The sequence below is a fragment of the Leptidea sinapis genome, chromosome 25, assembly GCF_905404315.1.
Source record: "Leptidea sinapis chromosome 25, ilLepSina1.1, whole genome shotgun sequence".
NCBI lineage: Eukaryota > Metazoa > Arthropoda > Insecta > Lepidoptera > Pieridae > Leptidea > Leptidea sinapis.
This window is the reverse complement of record NC_066289.1, coordinates 11,673,483-11,694,052: the sequence shown is the minus strand read 5'-3', so window position 1 is coordinate 11,694,052 and position 20,570 is coordinate 11,673,483. Positions and strand designations below refer to the sequence as shown.

The following is a 20,570-nucleotide window of genomic DNA, read 5'->3' as shown; positions in this document are numbered from 1 at the left end:
TACCTTTACTTAATTTGATGTCTTTGCAAAAAAAAGAAACCTCTCGTTATATTATCATTTATTCAAAAATAAAATGTTATACAATTGTTTTTACACCGATATTTGTCAAGAGAAATAGTATACCTAAACATGAGACTTACATGCAACAATTTCGAATCATTGTCGAAAAATAATATTAAATAAATAAAAAATAACAAGTTTCCTTTAAGGCTAAAAGACTACATGGTCGAAAATAATTAAACAAATAATTCACATGCAGCGTGTATACAAAAACTTATCTTGAATGAAATACCAAGATATCAATGATGAACAGAAAATTATGTAATTTATACACAGAATACAGACAGGGATGCTACAGACCTCTATACAGAATGACTCGTGAAACACTAACGATATTCAAAGTCAAATAAACTATTCAATTAAGGTTTAACTAAGCGCTTTTGAATCGTGACTGCAAATATTTCTTTTAAATAACTGGATCTAACATATGTTCGGAAAAAGTAGTCTTCAATCAATAAGAGTATTTTAAATTGGCTGTAATATACAAACAAATTAATTTGTAAGGTGCTGCAACCAATATAAAAATCTTGTTCTTAGTTAAAAGCGTTTTAAATATTTCATAAAAATTTATAAAGAATATACGGTAAAATATAAATTATCGTATATTGGATGCATTTAACCTTTAGAACTTTATTTCAAGGTTTGTGTAAGGATACTTCGTGAACATGATTGTAGTCGATCGTGATTTCTGTCTTAAGTAGTAATTGCATCCAAAAAATACAACGATTATTTAACTATAACAGGTCGACCTGGAACAACAATCAGCACCCGTTCACGAGTAATTTTAATGAAACTCAGTATTTAATTTTTGAATAAATTTCCATATAAATGAAATTTACATTGCTGAGTTACGTTCTGATTCGTTAGTTGAGCGCAAGCGCCGATAGGTCCGTGTAACCATGAACGCGTAAAACATTAAGTAACTACTTTGGGTGAAGTTTACTTAATCAATAAATTATATTTATATTTAATATTATTTTTTTCCTTCATATATGATCATAAATTATCGTTAGTGTCTCCCCAATCCTGCCGGACATAGAGTTGCTATACTGATGCCGCTTATCTTGTAGGAGAGCCACCGAGTGTATTTTGCCACGTGATTGCAGGTGATGCTTAAGTCACCAATGGACTTGCAATAAATAGCCTTTAATGTACCAACACAAATACTTTATACGCGTAGCAAATAAACTCCAGCTATCCTACAAGTTTAAAAATCAAAACTCGTGTGCTAATATAATTTTGACTAGTAAGCACCAATTTACTAATGATTACATATTTTAATATGATATTATATAAAATACACATACAAACTTATATATACATACTAACATCTTGCCAATATCGTTATAATAATGGTTATATAATCACTACTTTTGTGGTCGCGGTCATTGTCATTAATGACTAACATGAGCGACACCTGTCTCTGAAAACATTAAAGATATTACAAAAATCTGGTTTTTAGCAAATATAGATGCGCAAACCCTTCTAAAGGAATTGGGTTACACGAAGAAAAGGGATGGATTAACGCACACATTCACATTGTCCGCTCCTCCGAGATTCTTGCTGACTTACGATCCAGACATACATAGTGTAGTGTCTTGACATCTAGTCTAAATTAAATATGTTTTAACAATCATTGGCACTGTTATGACATCGACAGTGACATTATCCGTGTGACATTAAGTGCCATATAAAGAATGTACAGCACAACACACTTCTAATCAGCCATCGGTTGGGAGCGGACGTCCTCGGGTGATGTGCAAATTACTGAAGAACAGTTGTTTCACCCGTGCCGAAACGCGAGACATTACACATGTCTTGCATGAGTGTGCTTATCTTGTGAACGGTCCTTGTACTTATAAGGCCTTGTTCATATAAAAAGAACGACGGCAGACGAAAGAAAACCGATAACCTTTGTTTTCTTTCGTGCATATTTCACTCACCTCACCACACATACCTACTCTTTCGTTCCATAGCTAACCGTCGCCCGTTACACGAGAACCCGGTCTAACCAGATCCTTGTTATTTGTATACCAATGTGTGACAGAGAGAAAGCTACACTAGTTTGTTAGTTACGTATGAACTATCTTTTATTCTCTACCACTTTATATACGGAAACAAAAAGGCAGAAAGATAAAGTCTATGTTCCACGCGATACAAAACAAATAATAATATGAGATAATATAATAAGTATAAACAATATATCACCTTAACATTATTATAAGTGTGACATAATGAAAAAATGAATTTGAATTTATTTGGTCGCAACATACTGCAATACAATATATCTATAGGTCAAAACTATTTTGCAACAATATGCAAACGGTACCTATGACGTAATATATCTTCTTGGATATACAACAGCACTCTTAACGCAAACGGAAGAACCATACGTATATATTTAGTACTCGAGAAGACCGAGCAGGTCCTCCTACTCATACGGTTCTGACAAATATATTATAAAGAGAAAGTTGATGATGTAGGTATTGGGGATTCAACATAATCTGCGTTATTAATAAACGCGAAGTAAAGTTATTCCAAATTTAAAACTTTTTGTCTTTATCTTACCTTCGTCACTACAATTACAGAATTACATGATAGAGACAAGTAATTTTAAAATTGGAGTAACTTTACACTGCGTTTATTAATAAGATAGAATAGGCGTACGTTTCACAAACAGATCGGGGATATCATATATAAAAGGAGCCAGTTGAGGAGTACCAAGAGTAAGGGATTCGAGTGAAAGAACCTGGGCAAAAGACATGGCCCTGACAAAATATGGATGTTCGTAACTCTGTCTAAGCCGGCAGGAGAAAGTGCTCGCGCAGTGTTAAACATCCCACGAAAGTTACATTTTCCGTTCATTCCCTTCACATCCTGTGCATTTACACAGGATTTCGTCAAGAAATTACCAAAATTACAGTATACCTACAAAACATAACCCAACAATCTAAGCCCCCAATTCCACCATTGAAGTAGGACGCGATTAGAACAATTAACTAAGCTTGCGACTGTTGAGTTGACAGATTCAATTCGGATTTCACCAACACAAACTAAACGCAACTATAGCCTAAACGCGATAATATGCTGACCGCTGAATTTTGTACGTTTAACATTTTATGCTATCCTTTCTATAGTGGCTTCTGTATAATAGGCACCACAATTCAGCCATTGCCACATTTATGTAGACCACCAGGTGTTTGAACGAATTTACCAGAGTTTATGGTATTGGTCAGTGACAAGATTGAATATTTTCTTATTATATTAAACCTGAAACAAGTTTGTATGAATAATACCTATTACTTTATTATATGATCGCGTTCAGGAGCTGTCACTGTTGTTATCTAATTGAATCATTGACATATTTATAACAATAATTCTGGTTTTGTTTATACTTATCGATGACAAATTTGACGGCGATTCTATTTTTATATGATATGTGACTGATGTAAATTCAGTTTACGTCAGCACACTCAAAAGGTATTGGTGAAATCGCTTTGTGTTTAATCGAGATCAAGAATTGCATTTGCACTCGTTACTAAACTGAGTTTTATTAAACTCCGTTTGAAGTGTCACTGGTGAAATCGGGGCTAAAGCGAAGCGTTATGAAATGAAAACAACAGTAGGTACAAATACAATTCTACAAATACAAGAAGTTCACCGTGAACCGAATTGGCTATCTGAGACCAATATTTTGAACCATTTCCTATTTTACTCTTTTTTCAAACCATCTATTGGATGACGTATTCGTATCCATTTATAAGTTATTTGTGTGAGTTAATATTGACATGTTGGAATGCAGATTAATGATCGATTGACGGGCTATCTTTGATTTTATTTATTATTTGATTCAAACTTGACGCAAAACAGAAAGAGACAAAATAGTTTGATAACTAAAATAGGTTTATTATGCGAATATTAAATACGATATTTTATATATTAAACAATTCATTCGCTAGTTTATAGCTAAGTTCCTATTACATTGGACTCCCTCATAATAATATGTGACACAAACTAACATACATTTAAATTTGGGCATGTCTTAAAAATATAAGTATATAAAGCAAACTTAACATTATAATAACGCAGGTATATGTATTGAAATAAGGTCTTAAATCGAATGTCTTCTAAATTTTTACGATTATATGAACGCATGCTATTTAGAAATTATATTTATGCATTATACTAACTTACACTATATAATATAATATTAACAGACATTTAATGTCTCTTTGGGACTATAATATTTTTGTATAATTGCATAATTTTAAAATGAAATGTATTACATGAAATGATAGCGAATAAATATATAACTTTAGGGGCTCAGACTTTAATTAATCGTTCAGACAGTCATCATTTTTATCAGCAATGAGAGACCTAACTTCTGAAAATGCCGTTTTATTCTATATTTCTCTTGTTGTTGTATAAATTCGAAACAGATTTAATGTTTATTGAGTGAAAAAGAAACACCGAAATAAAACTTTGCGCAACGTTTTACTACCAAAAATCAGATTATTTCAAGTTAAAATTCAATATTTTCAATCAAAAATCAACAAAAGTTCAAATATAACAAAGGGAGTGAAAAAAACACATTTCTAAATAGAAATTTCTTCACAACTGACACATTTGACGTTGACATACAGATTAAAAATACCCGTTTGACAGCATTCTAATTCACGCAAAGGTTAACTGAACCAAAGCAGTGTTTCAACAAGAAATATTGAATTTTAAAAGGTATATAGCGAAAAGCAGTTAAAAAATCTGGGAATACTTTTTTATTTCTACACGCCTGCCCCTTTTGTATTTTATATCATTCGCCATCTTTATCATCTATATATCAAGATTTATTTCGAGAATTCCATATTGAGTTTTTATTTTAATTTGAAATTCGGTGGTACTTTGTATTTTTACTTTGTCATTGTTTATATTGGGAGGACATAATCACGAGCATTTGGAGGTAGAAACTGATCCTCTGATGTCCAAACAGACTATTATAAATCTTGGTGAACCAGCAATGTATCAATCACATCAAAGTCGTGTTCTTCACGTTTATTTTCTTCAGAACAATGGCACTCATCACTAGATAATATAATATCTTACACATCACTTCTTCTATGATGATGAAAACAGAATTTGATCACTGTTCATGCCCGTGCTCATGGTAACATTTGTCCAATAATAAAATTACTGTGAAGTTTCTCGATTCACCTGTAAAAAAATTGTAAAAACTATAAATCCAGGTATTATGCCGCCAGTAATTATATTATGCCGTCGCGTTATAGCCTTATGTATACCCGCCTGGTACGTGTGTCAGTGTGTGTACACTACTCACCATATAGATGTGAATCAGCAGCTGGTGGTATCAGGCAGGCTCGGCGGGCGGCTGGTGGAGCGGCGGTGCGGGCGCGTGCACCAGCCTGCGGTGGGCCTCGGAGCCGGTGAGCGCTGCCACGGTGATGCCTGCCTGGTACGTGTGTCAGTGTGTGTACACTACTCACCATATAGATGTGAATCAGCAGCTGGTGGTATCAGGCAGGCTCGGCGGGCGGCTGGTGGAGCGGCGGTGCGGGCGCGTGCACCAGCCTGCGGTGGGCCTCGGAGCCGGTGAGCGCTGCCACGGTGATGCCTGCCTGGTACGTGTGTCAGTGTGTGTACACTACTCACCATATAGATGTGAATCAGCAGCTGGTGGTATCAGGCAGGCTCGGCGGGCGGCTGGTGGAGCGGCGGTGCGGGCGCGTGCACCAGCCTGCGGTGGGCCTCGGAGCCGGTGAGCGCTGCCACGGTGATGCCTGCCTGGTACGTGTGTCAGTGTGTGTACACTACTCACCATATAGATGTGAATCAGCAGCTGGTGGTATCAGGCAGGCTCGGCGGGCGGCTGGTGGAGCGGCGGTGCGGGCGCGTGCACCAGCCTGCGGTGGGCCTCGGAGCCGGTGAGCGCTGCCACGGTGATGCCCGCCTGGTACGTGTGTCAGTGTGTGTACACTACTCACCATATAGATGTGAATCAGCAGCTGGTGGTATCAGGCAGGCTCGGCGGGCGGCTGGTGGAGCGGCGGTGCGGGCGCGTGCACCAGCCTGCGGTGGGCCTCGGAGCCGGTGAGCGCTGCCACGGTGATGCCTGCCTGGTACGTGTGTCAGTGTGTGTACACTACTCACCATATAGATGTGAATCAGCAGCTGGTGGTATCAGGCAGGCTCGGCGGGCGGCTGGTGGAGCGGCGGTGCGGGCGCGTGCACCAGCCTGCGGTGGGCCTCGGAGCCGGTGAGCGCTGCCACGGTGATGCCTGCCTGGTACGTGTGTCAGTGTGTGTACACTACTCACCATATAGATGTGAATCAGCAGCTGGTGGTATCAGGCAGGCTCGGCGGGCGGCTGGTGGAGCGGCGGTGCGGGCGCGTGCACCAGCCTGCGGTGGGCCTCGGAGCCGGTGAGCGCTGCCACGGTGATGCCTGCCTGGTACGTGTGTCAGTGTGTGTACACTACTCACCATATAGATGTGAATCAGCAGCTGGTGGTATCAGGCAGGCTCGGCGGGCGGCTGGTGGAGCGGCGGTGCGGGCGCGTGCACCAGCCTGCGGTGGGCCTCGGAGCCGGTGAGCGCTGCCACGGTGATGCCTGCCTGGTACGTGTGTCAGTGTGTGTACACTACTCACCATATAGATGTGAATCAGCAGCTGGTGGTATCAGGCAGGCTCGGCGGGCGGCTGGTGGAGCGGCGGTGCGGGCGCGTGCACCAGCCTGCGGTGGGCCTCGGAGCCGGTGAGCGCTGCCACGGTGATGCCTGCCTGGTACGTGTGTCAGTGTGTGTACACTACTCACCATATAGATGTGAATCAGCAGCTGGTGGTATCAGGCAGGCTCGGCGGGCGGCTGGTGGAGCGGCGGTGCGGGCGCGTGCACCAGCCTGCGGTGGGCCTCGGAGCCGGTGAGCGCTGCCACGGTGATGCCTGCCTGGTAGGCGGCCGGCACGCGCACGTGCCTGGTGCGGCCCTCGCCCTCGGTAGCGCCCGCCTGCCTCCACTCACGAAGCACGTTCGCTACCTGACCTGGAAGCCACGAAAGTGTCTTCTTACATGGCAACCATTTTGAATCTCTTGAATTTTAGTATCATAGCAGCAATAATACACACTAGGTAAAGTTTCAATAAACAGAAGAATCATAGTAATAAAGTCCCCGTTGGTAACCCTTCGGATAGGAGACTAAAATAGCATTTTGAGGGAAGTTTAAAAAAAATCCTTAAAGCACTTACCAAGTACGTTCATCTTGTGGAAGCGGATGTCGGGTACTGCGGTGAGTACAGACATATCGGTTTCAGGGTTGTAGCGAGCCACCACATCCCGGGCTCGCAGCAACAGCACCGACGGAGACACCAACCGGCACCAGACAACATTCTCTGGCACACACTCCACGGGGTTGCACATGAATATACCTGACAAATCACAAATCTCTTGTTATTTACCCTAAAACACCAACAGATGTAAAGAAAAAAAAACTCTGTTAAAAAAACCGACATAAAAATTTAAAAGTATAAAATAAACTTAAATTAACTTAATAAAGATTTAATTTACACCTCTTATGCAAATGTTATACCTTTAATAATAATAAAATACTATTATTTGAATATGCTACCTATTGATAGGATTTAAGTCGGTTCCGCCAACGTGGTGTCCCGGTGAAATATGTCTAACCTAGAATAGAATTAATGTCTCACCTAGCTCTCAGCTTGTAGGTCAACCAGTTGTTTCGGTTAAAGAACAACAGCCGGCTGATGATTCCGAAGAGTGGCTGAAAAGATTCTTGCTAAACGTGCGGTTGTGGAATACCCACCATCACAACCTTATGCTAGTTGCAACCTTAACACCCCTTACGAACATTACGGACGTCGTTTACACCGACTTCTCCAAAGCGTTCGACAAAATAAATCATGATCTCCTATTACGAATCTTTCGGAACTGCACTAAGTTTTCAATTGGTGGATAGACTATGACATACGGAACCGCAGTTAAGCCTTATGCATCAAAGTTTGTTTACTCCGGATTCCTATTTTATCTTTCGGGAAAACACAAGAATACTACCATCCACGTAAGAAAATCCACCTTTGTTTGTTTTTCATTTTAATAATTAATTTGTTGTGAAAATCATGTAACGATAGGCATATCATATGGTTACCTAGCGTAAGAGAATCCGGAATTTTCATGTCCTACATACTATGGTCGAGTAATTTAACATACTAAGGATGACTATTCAATATGGGAGAGGCACGATGCCAATCTATGACGTCTGTATTACTACCACATTCACATAGAAAAACCCGCTCTTTATTTGCCATAGATTAGTGTTGAGAACCGGCGCCCATAAATCCTATCCTCTGGGCACTCTGTTCTCCTCCAAATCGACTCTTAACGACGATGTAAAGACACCGCCGACCATGCCACGAAGGAACGAACGTGCAGTTCATATTAAACTCTGTTTTCCTTGGATGTTAAGAAACCATGGTGCTCAGAATTTCACGTTTTCGTCTTACGTTTATTCCAGCCCTTATACTCAAAAAGCGTAGTCTGGACTCTTGGAAGTCAGCGGCTCAGATAGACGGCTATGTGAGCCCAAAAAAGGAGACAGTTTGGATCAGGCTAACTACAAACGTATTGGCTATTAACCCTGCCTTCCAAAATCATGAAAAGCAATATTTACTGCCAGCTCTTGGTGTATACCAAGGGTAGGCACTACAGGGTCACCAGTTGACCTTCAGCTTTTGCCAAAACAAACAGCGGTGACTATCGACAGTAAGGGAGGAGGCCTGGCAGTTAGTCTAGATATAGAAAAGCAATTGTTGCTCCCTCCTGAAACATAAATAATTCGGTCTACCAGCTTATGCAAGTGGACTACCAGCTTTCTTACTGGGCGCAGCGTATAGTTCATTGTCGACAGATATTCTCAGACCCAAAAACCGTAAACGCTGGAGTTGCCCTATATGCTATCTCCTACACTGTTTCTTCTGCATATCAAAAATATTTTCGACGCCTCCAACATACATTGCTATGCAGATGACTGTACTGATGATGCCGTACACACTGGCAGTGGTCTCTCTCGGGAAATCATCGACCAGTCAAGAGACTTGTCTTCTATCGAGTGTCCTTGAGAAGATCGCGGAATGGGGAAAAAATTTACCTTGTAACACAAGTTGCCCACAAGACTCAGGTTGAAGCCTTAACCACTAAAAACTCAATTTGTCGTATCACCACTTGGTTCATCTATCACGGGGCACTAATTGGATGATGCAAATACATTTCGTATTATTTATCTACATCACAGTTTTCTGCTTCCCTCAGGGCGACTGTTATTTTAAAAGTAGGTATATATAGGTAGCCAGTGACGGGTTAAGCAAGCGCGGGTCCCGTAGCGAATTCTTTCAAAGAGCTCTCGATTTATATTGGAAATAGTCGGTTACCGAGTGTGTTAGGAGGAAAATTTTCACGTTTTTGTGACGTCAAGTAAATTCAATATACCACATATGATTAATATTCATTCAAAATATTTATGCTCAAGCAGAGATGGGTGTTGTTTAAATATGCGAGGCCCCATTTAGCACGCGGCCCGTATCAATTGCTACTTTTACTACGTGGTAAAATCCGGAGCTTGCCCTACTATTACGTTACATTACGTTTATCCTTGCCCACCCACCCACTTTACTTTTACAGATTATTTTCTTTTTGTATTTGATGTCTTCTGATTCATATTCATATTTATTTATTTGCTATTAAATAGGGTGGTTTTTACAAATTTGGTCTTACAATAGCTTAAAGTATCTCCGATTTAGCCATTACCAATAGCATGCAAACTTGGTAAAACTTGGTAGATTGTATTATACTGTATTTTGATTAGAAAAAAAAATTCGATGGAGAAATTGTTTATGTATAAGCGAGCAGGTGACAGTAGTATTACCTCGAGGTGAAACACCAAACACCATCTGGTGATGCCAAGCATCGGGAACATCTCCTTCACACCCTTGTTGCAGATTCAGAGTTAATATTGGCACAGCTCCTAAAAAGAGTTCATACATTAAAGGACCATAGACAAATCTCATCCATCGGCTTACTACATTTTGTATAAAGTATTATTAATTACAACAAAGCCCCAAATACAAGAAAATAAGTATTCAATTTATTTTGAATTTGATTATGTTGCAGTTGTTATCAATTCAAATCAAAAATATTTAATTTCGTAGGTAAATTGCATTACACTTCAAATATGTTGTTCGGTAGGCAGGTTTCCCTACAGAAGAACGAGCGAGAAACTCTAAGGTTGCTCTTTTCAAAACAGAATTGTATTACTTGTTCTTATTTTCAATTTAATTTACAAATCATTTCAATTACAATATAAGCAATGTGATGCAACAAAAATACTAAACGTCAATTACTAAATGCCTTAAAAATGTAAATTAATAAGTAAAAACATATGTAATAGTTGCCTCCCTCGAACATATTTGAGGGAAAGGAACGACCCGCCCCACGTCACCGCCACAAGCCGTGGCACTGAGCAATCATGACGATGCCTGTCACGAGAACTCTACCAAATAACAAAAGATAATGTTCATCTACATAGAGAAATACTCACTAAATGCCTTTACTTACAATTTGACCATTTTGTTTAAATTTATATAAAATAACTCAAAGTGTTAAGTTATCAACTAGCTAAGTTAAAAAAAAAAGATATACTGGCTTTATTCATAAGCAGCTTTACAAAGCGTCATATTAAAAATATAGTCCAATTAAGATTAATGGAAGATATTTGTCAATTATTATATCGCGTCTTTAACAATTATGACGGATTTTTTTTCATCCTAACCTTTTTCTGAGTCGCTTAGTCAAACTCGTATCTTCCCGTAAATGGTATTTTATTCATCTCACGTTATAATATTGACACGAGAGTGGGTCAGGGATTACAAATAATACTCCGCTTATAGGAATGAGTCTTTATTTGCGTTCACTTTTTCTGAACTTGCACTTCGCCGGTCTGCCACTGTTCCTCTTGTGGGCGGCGGTACCTTCAACGCGTCACACCGCACCGAACACTAAGTCTCTTCTATCTTCTTCTTCTTGGAACACTTCCACTTTTCACTACTTCTTCTTCTTCTTTACACTTTCGAGTCAGAACTAGAACTGCCGTAGGCCACGCTTAGTACGGCTTATATACCCCCGGATCTGTTCAATTTTCAAAATGATTCTCCCATTCCATCTTTAAATTTAAATTGTACTAGAAAATTCTTTTAACTATTAATATCCTGCTTATACATTTTCCATCCCTTTTTTTCTGTTCGATTTGATCCTGAACTTACTAGAAATTTCCATTAACTTTACAAAACCCAAAAAATTCCATACACTGGTAGGTGTATCGAACCCGGGTCTACAGCGTCTAAAGTAAACACTTTTACGCCAAAGCTACGAGTATTGCTGACGGAGCTGTTGAAATTATCAATGTGTTGAAGTTTGACAACTCTCGTCATGTACGTAGAAGCGTTGCTACGCGATAATATGAATTATTCATAATCAAACAATTCAGACAGAACAAAATAAAATATGAAACAAACAAAAAAATGTTTTTGTTGCCTGTATTAGTTACTCTGTACTAGTCCACTGTTCTTACCTAAAGATATCCAGTCTGCAAGCCAGTGTGAGAGTGACATGCTCCGTTCAGGGAAGGTAGGAAAGAACCGTGCTGTTACGAGACCGTCTGATGCTCTCTGAAGGCCGTTCACAATATCAGCCGCTGTGCAACCAGCAATCGACCGTGATAATATATACCTGAAAGACACAGACAACTTATATATTTAAACGACCACTAATTATTGCATATATCTCGGAATTTGCAGATTGGTTTGGATGAAACACGGGTTTTTGGGTGAGATAAACCGACTTAGCTGGATCTCATTCTTAAAAATACCTAAAGTACTTTTTCGGATTCGTGATGTTTGTAGAAAGAACACACAGCAAGTAACTGTTTAAAATAATATTTTTTATGGCACAGAAGAAACACAGCGGGCTTCCTTTTTCTTTCAAAATATGGTAACGTAAAATTTGTAATTAGACGTACAATAAAACTTATTATTTAATAGACTGAGGTCGGTCCATTCCCAATCTGTGGTATCATTAAGAATACCATTTATGTTATTCTTTTGAATTTCGTAATACATTTGTTTTGAACATTTTCTGGGATCTTGTTGTAAAGGCATATAATACTATATGTTTATGTCTGTTCTTGGCGTTAACATTATGGTTATGATAGTTTCTAGCAAATTCACTTATGTGCCTACATACATACATACATGACATTATCAAGGTTATATTGAGAAGCATCAATTAAAATGTTTATTTCTCTAAATTTCTCTCAATGATTCTTTAGGACTTGGGTTATAAATAGTGCGATTAGCCCTCTTCTGAATCATCACTTTAATGTAATGCAGTCAAAATTATTTTCATCCAACCCCTTCTACATGAACAAAACACCCCAACATTTCTTCATCAATAACTTAGTAGTTATGCAGTGATAATTCAAATAATTGACACTTTCAAAGTAAAATAAAATTTTACAAACCTAGGTATTTGAGCATTATTTGCTCTTTGTCTTGTGCCTACTTCCGAGTTTATTCTCTCTATATTGACAGGCACACCTAATGCAAGCTGAAAAAAAAACACAAATCCATTGAAAATGTGTTAAGTGTAGAAAGTATTCAGTTTGTGGTCGGAACAGTTTCTGCAGCTTGAAGCAAGACAACCCCTCATGCTTTAAGTGACATCAAAGGAAATCATATCTTCAATATCACTTTACTCAATTAGGTTAAGGAAGTGACATTTATTGATGTCATTAGGGATGGGCCGAACTTCGTTTTTGCACTCGGTTTAACCGAACTTCGGCGGCTTGAACAGAACTTCAGCATTCGGCCAAGAATTTGGTACAAGAAAAATAAAACAAATATCTGCAAATTTTTTTTATTGATAATAATAGAACCAAAAATCCCTCATAACTGTTAAATAAAACAAGCCTTTAACACTTGCAACATGAAAATAAATACGCGGGAGAGCGCAGAGTGCGGGTAGGGCGTAGCTAACCGCGATCCATAAACAAGACGCAACCTGTCACTCCCGAGAAATCGCGGCTAAAATCAACAGAAATCCGGAGGTGGAAGTGTTCAGCTCAAAGCACATTTTCCCATCACTACATGTTATACTATTTATAACTTACCGCCACTTTGGAAAAGCCGATTTTATTTTTCTTAACAGAAACAGATTTAAGAATCAACAAATTATAAAACGAATGTGGCTCTATATTTTTTTCATAAATAGATTAGTTAATCCCATAAATAGGTTTTAAATTTTATCACAATCTATCTCATTAAGCTGTAATTCATTGGGTTAGGCCCAATATACATATAAAATATTCTTGGTCAATAAACAGCAAAGTAAAACATTTATTCAGTTCACATTTGATTCGTACAGTGACAGTTGACACACGACTAAGGAGAAAAGTGTGCTTACAATGTCTTTAAGCACACTTTTGCGGTTCCTCTGATGATTTGTCCTAATATGGATATAGCACGTCATTGATAGGGCCGCTTTCGCTTTGACAGCCTCAAATATACAACAAATACTTCTGAACCAACTCACAAAAACATTGACGACAGCAGTTGCTCCACAAGCAGAAGTACCAATTTGTGTGACCTGCCTCTCGCAGGCTTCTCGTTCAGTCCACACCATGCAACGAGGTGGCTCCACACATGGTGTACTATCCGATGTACTTGGTCCTGCTTCAACATCCTGTTATTTAGAAAATATTTAAAGTTATTTACTACCTTTTCGAAAAGATCTACAACAATCTTAACATAGCCTAACAGCACAATGAAGAATATTACCTTGCAGTACATTCAGTTCAAAATAAATGGGTATAAAAATATTTTGGTACAACTATAGTTGTAGTGGGGTCGTTGACCGCTAATTCAATTCGCAACGTATGAAATATAAAAACAAATCATTATATTAATACGAAAACGCAGTTCAAAATTACTTTTTTGATTTCATTGAAACAAGAACTAATGTATTTCTAGTCATATAAGGTATACGCTCATAAAGTATTTTTGAGTTTTATTTAATGGACTTTGCAAGTGACAAACATAAAGACTTCGAAGTTTGGTCATTTTCACTTTTTACTCTAAAAGTCATCGATTATGCTTTAAGAAGTTAGTAAATTGTACTAAACTTTAAGCCAAACAACAGCTCTATAGGTAAACCTGATGAGGAACGAGCTATGGAAAATTTAGTATTTTAAGTTTGCTCCCGTCTGGATCAAAACGTTATTAAAATCGTTGTGCCTATAAAAACAAGATTATAGTACAAACATTTTATTTACTTTCAGTTAAGAATAAAACAAATGTTACGGGACTAGCTGTAGGTCACTCAAATTCTTGAAAAACGAAAATGTAAATTTCGATGTCGGGCTCTGCACTTTGTATAGATATGTACCTATGGATATTATGAAAGAAAAAAATAAATACATAAAATAAAGTAAGACGTAATTTTTCGGTGGTGCGCAGTAAGCATAAGTTATACGAAGTTGCATTTGGAATCACGCCACCGCAGCTGATCCATAAAACATACCAATAAATCAAAAATACATTATACTTTGTGAATTTAACCTTTTAACTGTCGATTTGTTCTTGATTCTGTATAAATTGATTTTATTTCGCCTTATAGATTTATAATTGAATGATTGTATTCAGCACGCCATAGTGGTCAGGAAGGTAAGCCACTTTGACATTGAAGCAACAGGACTTAATATTTTGATTTCATATTTAAATAATAGAATTCAGAATGTTCATATGAATGGCAAAAGATAGGAGTTACGGCAAGGATCTATTCTTGGACTGCTTCTCTTTCAAATTCATAAATAGTGAAATGTATTTTTGGCACATTTACAAAGTGAAAAAAGACAACATATTTATTAGCGAACAAGGTCACCTACAAATTTTCTAGCAAAGTATATAGTTTTCGATTCTATATGATAAACATAACGGAATTGGCTAATACCAAATTCTAAGCATACGTTATTAAAACGGAATAAATTGAAATAGACACGACTCGCTTTAGTTATTTTCACAATATTATTGTATTAAAAGTAGCACGAGTTAAATGCGTAACGCGCTCCCTCGGGTAATAGGTGCCTAGCTACCTTTTATTATTAGATACCGTTGATAACTCGACTATAACTACTCGGCTCAAAGTTAGCAAGTCTTTTCAGGATCTCAGAAAATGTACAAAACACAACAGTAGTAAATTGAAAACGAATGGTTAAAAAATACTTCCTAATAACGGTCTCAAAACGTGCCTATGTTATTTATGTGATAACTGGGCCGAAGTTTAGCGAGCAGAAAATCTGTATCATGGAGTAAATAAAGTAAATAGTAAAGGTGTTCTTCCTTTTTTTTTTTGTTTATCTATTGGCTTAACTGAAAACTATATTGTCTGATACTGGCAAACACAAAATTACCAATAAATTATAATCAAGGAACAAATTGAAATTAATTGGTGTAGTGTCACCTCAATATAAGTTTATCGGCATGCAATTGCAATTGTTTCGTATAAATATTAGATCAAATACTTGATATATTTTAGTGTATTTACGATAGTAAACTAATGTTAATATTCGATTAGGTTCTTGTTATCTAAAGTCAATGATATTTATGTAATTAATGTAAATACAATAATAGATATGACATATCACATGAAGATAAAATCTCAATTTTATAATTATTAAAGTACAGGAAAGTAAACAATTTCAACCACATTATGAAGAACATATGCATATAATAGGAGTAAAAATATACATACTAAACTAAATTTGTATCCAAAATTTATGAACGATGCGGAACTCGAACCCGCATCTCTCGGGTTCCGTCTGATCGCTCTGTTCAGACACATGTTCAAAGTGTTGTAAGATACTATATTTTTATAGAAGAACAGGAGCACATATGGGAGCACTACACAATCGTGCAAGGAAGCTCATTCCACAGTTTTGTTTACGTGTCAGGAAGTTAAAACCTCACTTTGGATGAACACCACACAACTGGTGGTGGTGAGAAAGATATCCAAGTAGGAGTCGTGTCGTGCGAACGTTGAATTCTGCCATAGGAAACGGGTAAAACATCTGTTCGGAACACTCCATGCGGCATAGGACACACGACGAAGCGGTGCGAATCTCTACGCAACGCCAACGCATAGAGCTGTTCATAGAGTACTGGATTCTAGAAATTCGAGCAGCTCTGTGTCGCACGCAGAAATCAGAGAGCAATATTCTATATGTAGCCGGACTTGCGCTTTGTAGAGCGCTACAATTGCACCAGCCTGAAGTATTGCCTTGCTCTATTAACAGCCCTCCGAATCGAAAAATTGACAATCACTCGAGATTTCGGGACCCAGTATTCCAATACTGCGAGGTATTAAGGGGAATTTTCTCAAAGAACGGTGATACGACAAAATTAGGCTTCTTTTTGTGGTTAACACGCAAACTATAGTCTCTTTATTGAACAAAGCTCATTTCAACCTCATTCAAGAAGATCAAAAGAGAATTCAATAGAAGCTACGAGATTTTTCCCGCACTGATCCATTTTTTTTTATTTTTTTTTAAGACGACGATTGACAACGGTTGAGACGACTTTGATTCGTGTGTTGTATCAACATCTGTGTATATTTAAAATTTTCTTATTACTTTTGACATTGTTTAAATTTTATTGATAATTGAATTTTATGTTATTTTTAATTTTATATGTAAACAATATTATATTCTGTGTTAATAAGTGTAATTGGTTATCGGCCGTTCTTGTTAACACTAAATAAATAAAAAATCCCTCCAGTTCCTATCATCGCCTCCAAGATGGCCAAAGAGTCAGCCAAAAAAAATTTCTTGAGTTTTATATACTTACCTACATTGCGATTTTTTTTTCGCAACTGATTATAACGCATAATTCTAACAAATGTGCCAAACTCATAATAATTGTCGCAAATATATTCATTATATACATAATAACTTCTTAATAGTATATCTAGTTTCTGATTAAAAAGCTTCTTAATAACTGTAAATCATCTTAAGTATGAAAACTAACCATCTGTAAGCTGTGACCTTCCATATCCGATATTGGCTTCTCATTGATCAACTTCTTTGCCATATTAACATGATATATGGCCGATATCAAATTTGCCGACTCAAGTGTAGCACTTTCCCCTTGGTTGATTTTATGTGCCATACTTACATCTCTGTGATCCTCACCATCTTAAACAAAACAACAACCATTATGTTGATTTAAATAAATTTAAATATGAAATCTAAAATGATTCATACAATTTGTTATCTGTAAAATATTAAAAATTGATTTAATTGCACATGTAGGTGCTGATCTTCTGCAACAGATTAATCATGATTACATAGTTGAATGTAAAGCAGGGCTGAAAAGCCATTGCCAGCAAATTTTTAGTTTTAGTCTTTTATTATAGAAGTGATCACTGTCGCCAATACTTTCCAGCAACACCAAAAGCCTCCCACACATTGCCGTCCTTTGGGAATGTGTACATGCAAAATTTCTTAAGTATAATGTAATGTCATATCATCCTGGAACAACTTAAACCAGTGTATGGGCATATGGATTTGAACTTTCAGGTATCGCCTCCAAAAGCAATAAGGAAGTTTCCAAGCCAAAACTATAAATACATTCCACAGGATCTCAATGTGACAACCACAAAGCAAAAAACATCCATTACAGGTCTCAATATCAGAATAAGAACATGTTCATGCCTTGCAATAAACCTTATAGGCATCATTAGTAAACTATAAAAGAGAGCTGTGTGAACCCAAGGACAATGGTAAGGTTATGGGAATGTTTAGTTGCTGTATGAAGATAGTCACAATGCTGTGATAAGGCTGTCATAAGACAAAGAGCCAACATTGTCACATCTTGAAGCAGTGTTAGTCCCTAGGGTGGTGATGGTTGTTCCTGTTGTATGCATGCAATCTGTAAGGGAATGCATAATTGCAGAATCAGAATTGGAGCAACATGTTTTGTATAATTGTCAGCTCAATATTGCATAACAGGACTGGTCTTAAGACTGCTGTATAATGCCATTTGCCTACTTTTTGTAGCATGTCCCCACTTTCACCCATGAGACTAGTATAATTGAGAAAATATAGCTAAAATAAGAGGTTTAGCAACATCAAATATTTTCCAATAATAAAATTACAAAAATAGCCTCATATTGTAGTGATAAAGACGTACTTACACTTTAAAACTTCCCTTGGTGTTACTAGATCTCCGCTGGAATTATGAACACCTGAAGGTTCAATTTCAGGACAGTGAGTCATAGTCCTCTTGACCTTTATCTTTTCACCTTTCTGAGTAGTATGTATTATGTACTCAGTTCGGACTACTTTCACCTTTTTAGCAACAACATCCTTCTCAACAGGTGTCTCTTCTGTTGTAGTTGCAAAGTCAAATATTGAGGCCCTTGGCGGCCTTGCTACAATGGGATTAATTAAAAGTGGTGGAACTGGAGCAGGTTGATATTCAGGAGATATTCCTCTTATTTCAGGTTCATCTCCTTCTGGGATATTAGGTACTTCAATATCTACTTCAGGACTAGACTCATCACCAGTGTCTGCTTCACATGATGGGCCAGGGTCAAAATCCATTTCCAGATAATCCATATCTGGACTTGACCCTCTGGAACCTTGTGCCATAGGCACTGGTGCTACTTGTTGAGGTGGCATAGCTGGAGAGATGGAAGAATTCAATGTTAATGATATATATATATATATTATAATATAATGCTAAGAAAACAGGTTGCTAAGTCAGATAAATTCTCACCACCCCTGTATGTATAGATACAGCCATCCTCAGATCCTAAAGAGTAGTCATCATTGCCAGTATCACTTGAGCTGTCATCTCCATCAACATTTGCTCTCTTTAATTTTAAAGAGGATGGTCTTTTCTTGTTTTCTCTTGCTTCACTGGGGCCGGGAAGATTAAAAATTTTATCGTTGCTAGGACATGATAATCCACTTGTTGAAGGTGCATTGGAGTCACCAATGTCATGTTTACTTAATTTATCAATCTTATCTGTTTGGTCACCTTTATTTATGCTCATTTTGCAATTAATTTCTGAAGAAACTTGGCTTGAATGAGAACTTGATCCATTATTTGGCAAATGATCAGAGATAACTACGTTATTTTGTGAAGGATGAACAATGTTTTCATTGGTTGATACCGAATTGAATTCTGATTTTCGATGGTAATTTAATTCAACACGAGCACAATTTTCTTCATTTGACAGTGACGAGCTTCCTCCATAATCGACATCACCTTGCCCTCGTTGTTTCATGCAACACTTGCTTGAATTATCATCTAAATTAACTAAATCCTGCTCTTGTTTATTCCTCATTGGTGAAGATGTACCCTTTGAATCCATAATTTAAAAACTAACTTTTGGTACTGTCGGCATTTTAAACAGGTTAAACACCAGTGAAATGATAACAGTTCTATAATTTCAAGTGCAATTATTTAAAATGTAAAAGACATTTATCCTTTTCTATAATAATTTTCCGTTTATACAAAGACCATTAAACTAGGAATAAAGATTAATTGAATAATAACAAATCAATTTCAACAACATGTAGCCATAGAATATAGATATATTTTCTTTTTTTTTGCTAAGACAGCAGTAGTTTATGACATACAGCCAACAGTATACATTACAGACTTACAGAGTACTTTTAGTTATATTTAACTTACGTATATAATGACAATAAAACATACTTTTTTTTCTTGCTTTCCTGTTAAGTTCCCAATATAAAACCTATGAATATAAAAAACACAATTTTTTTAATAAAATATCTTCTTTTGAGGTTTCTGTGGAAGAGTAATGTCACATTACTCTGACCAATTCGAGTATGTGATTCTATTCTAGTAAATTCTTCCTACTGTGGCTTCTGTGGAAGACACACCACAGATTTGCAAGTATCACGCTAGAGTAAAAGAGTAGGGATTCTATTCTATTCTATTCTTCCTACTGTGGCTTCTGTGGAAGATATACCACAGATTTGCCAGAATCACGTTAGATTAGACTACCAAGCTTTGAGTATGTGTCTTCTAAGTTTAACGGTAATAATCGGTGTTCAGATTACATAAAGTTTAATTTTCTAATAATATCTGAAACAAATAATATACATGCTTGTAAGACTATAAACAACATACACAAATAGAAATACTTAAATAATTAATTAATATAAGTACTAAATAATATTTACAACTTAATCTTATTTATTTTAATATATTTACACAAAATATTTACAAAAGGAGTGTAAACTAGGGAGAGGAGACATTTAACGGAGGTTGGACGGTGGACTTCAGCGGGTATATAATTGTGCAGAGAAGATTGCATTAAGGGACAACTAAAGAATAAATGATCCA

The 20,570-nt window shown here is 37.2% G+C and overlaps 1 protein-coding gene across 1 annotated transcript; it reads right to left on the bottom strand.

Moving 5' to 3' along the window:
* Window positions 1–43: 43 nt before the first annotated feature.
* On the bottom strand, window positions 44–19,765 carry LOC126971930 (uncharacterized). Its single transcript, XM_050818442.1, has 10 exons — window positions 18,969–19,765; window positions 18,385–18,873; window positions 17,217–17,383; window positions 13,729–13,878; window positions 12,659–12,744; window positions 11,711–11,868; window positions 10,010–10,108; window positions 7,317–7,496; window positions 6,887–7,113; window positions 44–5,268 (listed from the first exon to the last, which is right to left on the bottom strand). The coding sequence occupies exons 1-9, from the start codon at window positions 19,567–19,569 to the stop codon at window positions 6,917–6,919; spliced, it is 2,127 nt and encodes a 708-aa protein (XP_050674399.1). The 5' UTR covers window positions 19,570–19,765; the 3' UTR covers window positions 44–5,268; window positions 6,887–6,916.
* Between the last annotated feature and the right edge of the window lie 805 nt (window positions 19,766–20,570).

Bases quoted from the DNA above. Each gene is read 5' to 3' on its own strand.
- LOC126971930 (XM_050818442.1), bottom strand. From the start codon at position 19,569: ATGGATTCAAAGGGTACATCTTCACCAATGAGGAATAAACAAGAGCAG. The intron at 11,869-12,658 runs GTTTGTAAAATT...TGTGTCTTTCAG, and splicing joins AATAATGCTCAAATACCTAG to GTATATATTATCACGGTCGA. The intron at 7,114-7,316 runs GTAAGTGCTTTA...CGTGGCTTCCAG, and splicing joins CCACAAGATGAACGTACTTG to GTCAGGTAGCGAACGTGCTT.